General features: G+C 57.4%; 1 protein-coding gene across 1 annotated transcript in view; it reads right to left on the reverse strand.

Moving 5' to 3' along the window:
* The window catches only part of ZC3H4 (zinc finger CCCH-type containing 4), a 36,899-nt gene that overhangs the window by 3,428 nt on the left and 29,346 nt on the right, over positions 1 to 4,125 (reverse strand). Inside the window, exons 14-15 of the mRNA XM_006772041.2 lie at positions 1,304 to 1,555; positions 5 to 183 (exon numbers count right to left, since the gene is read on the reverse strand). Of these exons, the coding sequence (XP_006772104.1) occupies positions 5 to 183; positions 1,304 to 1,555 (431 nt within the window). The remainder of the gene's footprint in view (positions 1 to 4; positions 184 to 1,303; positions 1,556 to 4,125) is intronic.

A 4,125-nucleotide genomic window follows, 5' to 3' on the forward strand; every position in this document is an offset into this window, starting at 1 on the left:
CAGCCAGCCGGCCTCCTGTGGGGTGTCCCTTCTGGAGGCGGGGATCCCCCAGCCCGCTGCTGCTCAGCTCCCCGACAGAAGCCTGGGGTCGGTTGGACGTCTGCTGCCTCAGGGTCTTAAGGATGGAGGTGACGCTGCTCCCACCGTCGTCCTCGTCACTTGAGTACCAGTTTCCAGTGTCACCTGAGAAAGAGCAGAGGAGAGGGAGGGAGTGAGTGGCCACCACATCCACCCTCTCGGACCCCCGGCAGCCCGCTGGGTGAACACCTCTGCCTCTTACCTCTCAGAACCTCACCTCTCCTCCCTTAAGAACCCCGTCCCCTGCCACGAACAGCCCGTGAGCTCAGGCCAGTGACGTGCTGACCCTGGAGGCTGCTGGCTGACATTCCTGCAGCTTCCTCGTGCGCGGGCACCGAGCTAAACGCTTTGTCTTATTGGTTCTCACAGACACCCGGGACTCAGTGTTACTGGTCCATTTGACAGATGAGAAAAGGGAGGTGTGAACTGTGCCCTGAGATGGGGGCAGAGCTCATACTGAGCTCAGGCTCCAAGCCTAGGGTGCCGTCACCCCCTGGGCAGGCTCAGGCCCCACTGACTCAGCTCCCACTCTGCCTGGGGCTCACAGACACTTGCACCCAGGCCCCCAAGATTACCACATCCCAGGGAAGGGCAGCCACAGGCTAAGAGGCAAGGCCAGGTGGGCAGACACGGAAACTAGCCCAAGTCCAACCTTCTAAGCAGATAAAACTGGAGCCACCAGAGGAGGGTGCTGCCCCCTCATCCCACGGTCCCCGACTTGTTCCCAGGCTCTTGTCATGGCCACCTAAACACAATTTGTCCTCCCCATTTCACCCTGGGGATGCCACCAGCTCCCTGCACAGCCCCATGTAACTTGGCAGCTGTGTGTGACTGATCATTACTGGTTATGTCGACCAGCTCTCATCTGCTGCTTCCTGAGAACAGGGGCAAGGGGTGTGTGTGAGCATCTTTCTACAGCCTCCTCGGTAAGGGTGCAGGGGGTAAATCGAGCCAGCTCCTGTCTCCTCTAGGGACCAGACCACCTCCCTCCTTGATGGGATCAGGTCTCTCCCGACCCCCAAGGCACAGAGGGCAGCCCTGATTTCCGATTTCCTGAGGGACATGCATCAGCCCGAGCCTGGTTCCCAGCCTGAGGCAGGGTCGTCCCTGGCCACAGGCTCCCTTTCAGTGCAAAACCCCATCTAGGTGTTCCCCGTCTTTCCCCTGCACGGTGCCCGGGGCCTGCGCCCTCAGGGAAAGCCCTGCCCCTGGGGAGGACACATGCCTTCCTCATTCTCCCGGTCCTGCTTGCTGCTCTCAGCCAGCCTCCTCGCTCTCTCCTCCTCCTCCTGCTGCTTCTGCTGGATCCTCAGGTACAGGGCCCTCTGGGCTGAGGGCAGGAAGTCGGGGACACCGGCGCCCGGCTTCGGCCGGCCTGCGGGCCCTCCCTCAGAGAAGCTGTCGGGCTCCAGAGGGTGCTCGGGGAAGAGGTGCTCCCCAGGCTCCCCCGGCAGCTCTTCGTAGTGCCCGTAGTCCTCTGTGGCAGGGAAGAACCGAGGGTTCGTGTCGGGAAGGGCCTTGAGATGGCAACTCCAACCCACCCATGCCCTCAACTGAGACCTCCCCTGATGGCGATGGCGATGGGTGAGATGTGCAGCCCGTCCCTTCCTACCATCCCAGGACGTCCCCACAGAAAGCCCACAGCGAGGACCGGAGCAGCCAGCCAGGCATGCAGCCAGGGTGACCATGGGGTTCACGGTGAGGTTTGGTGGCATGGCAAACGCTCATGACGTGAAAACAGGACGGCACGTCATACGGATGTTTGCAAAATGCAAAGAAAAGGCTCTAGAAAGACAGACAGGAAACAGTCTCTTGGAAATGAGATTCCAGAGACGGGCTAAGAGGTCTCTTCACTTTTCACTCCACACGCTCTGACCTGCATGTGTATTTGCCACGAGCACTAGTTTTAGGGTTTGTTTGTAATAATCAATAAAGAACAAGATCACATTGGGAGGTCAAAACATGAGCTTAACAAGGGAATGAGGCTCGAAAAGAAAAGAAGGGAAATACACCAAACGATGCTGAGTGAAGCCTGTCAGAGAAAGACAAATGTCACATGACCTCACTTATGCGTGGAATCGAATGAACAAAACAAACTGACGAACAAAACAGGTCCAGAGACAGGAAGCATGGGACAGACTGACGGATCTTAGAAGGAAGTGGGAAGGGGTTACAGAAGAGATTAGCCAAAGAACATATACACTCATATGCACAGCCCATGGACACAGACAATAGTGGGGTGAAGGCCTTGGGGTGGGACAGGGGCTGGGTGGAGGGGGACAAAGGTGGGGGGAAATGGGAGACATCTATAATACTCTCAACAATAAAAAACAAAACAGTATGTTGCTATGGACACCTGTCAACCCAGAAGCCCCTGCTGCTTCCTGCTTCCTGCACTTCATGATTAAGGAGGGGGCGCAGCATGGTGGGCTGGGGGACGATACACCTGGAAGCTGTGTGTGTGTGTGTGTGTGTGTGTGTGTGTGTGTGTAATTCTCTCAGAGATGGAGCACTCCGAGAGAGCACTGCCCACAGCATGTTGTACAATGATGAACGTGCCATACACCCACCACTGTACTCATGGGGCTAGTGAGCAACTGCAATGGGGCCAGTAAGAGAGTGGAGCTGTAATTTAATTTTATATACAGAATAATTTCATGTATGTGGAGAAAGCAAAAGGCCACCTTGTTCTGGCCACTGAACTTTGTCACATGTGAACTTGATCGGCAAGCCTGACCTGTGCCACCCCCGGGCTCAGGGTGAGCAGTCCCAGTCCCCCCTGCTGGGAATTTTCACCAACAGTGACTCACTGCCCGGCCGGGGAGGCTCAGGTCAACAGATGAACCAGGAGGTCACGGTTCAATACCTGGTCAGGGCACCTGCCTGGGTTTCAGGCTCAATCCCCAGAAGGGGGTGTGCAGGAGGCAGCTGAGCAACAATTCTCTCTCATCATTGATGTTTCTCTCCCTCCCTCCTCCTTCCTCTCTGAAATTAATAAAAAAAATATATTTTTTAAAAGATGGCTGTGCACCTGTGAATTCAGTAAGGACTCACTTAACGCTGTCGATAGGTTCTAGAACAAACCCATTCCACCAGAGCTAATGGATACAAACAACAGCTAAGTTCCCGGGCACCTCATCAGGGCTCTAACGGAGGGCCGTGGAGCGCACGTCCCTGGAGGCCCTGCCGTGCCGTGAAGCCACCGGGCAGCACACTCTGCAGGGCTTCCTGGCGTGGGATTTAAGCCGGTTCCTCTCTGTGCTGCTCACAGCTGACACCCTGACCTCTGGCCCTGCAGTGTATACGCATGTTTACAGGTGGCGGGGTTTGTGGGAACAGCACCTCTCAAGCACCTTTTTCTCACTTGAGAACCTGTCACATCTTTCTAAAGCCCCTGCTCCTCACCCCAAACACCTGCTCTCACCGCTTCGAACACCATCTAGACACCAATGATGCTCACATCGCCCTCCAGCCTGCCTGTCCGATCCGCCTCAACCTGTCTGAGGCGTGGCTGTCAAATGGGCATCTCATCCTTAGTGCTGCCCCACCCACCTCAGCTCTCCAGCAGGGCTTCCTGGTCAGGGCGGCGTCAGCACCCATGGAGGCTGCCCCCTGGCCAGCGCCCCATCCACGCCTGTCCATCTTGTAACGCTGGGACTCCTCTCCCGTGTCCCCCCTTTCCAAAGCACTCGCTGCTTTTGCTTTTCTCCAGCAAGCGGACTGGCTGGGGCCTCTGCCCTGGCTGTGCCTCCCGCGTGGGCTGTGCGCCCCGTAGCTGCCGCCTCCCTTCCTGTCCCAGCTCACTCCCAGTTACTTCTCAGAGAGGCCTCTGCCCACTGACCTCACCGTGCCCAGACCCTCCTGGCCCACCCCCCAGCCCCACCGCCACTCTCCCCGGCACCGTTATTTCTAGCCACGATCAATGCCGGAACGAGCTTGTGTACGTACGCACACGTGTCCTGCCCGTTTCCCTCCACTCCAGTGAAGCTAGGCCAGGACCGGGGCTGTCTCGCTGGCTCTGACCCCAGGGCTGGAGCAGCCACACAG

This window comes from Myotis davidii, unplaced genomic scaffold (assembly GCF_000327345.1).
Source record: "Myotis davidii unplaced genomic scaffold, ASM32734v1 scaffold566, whole genome shotgun sequence".
NCBI lineage: Eukaryota > Metazoa > Chordata > Mammalia > Chiroptera > Vespertilionidae > Myotis > Myotis davidii.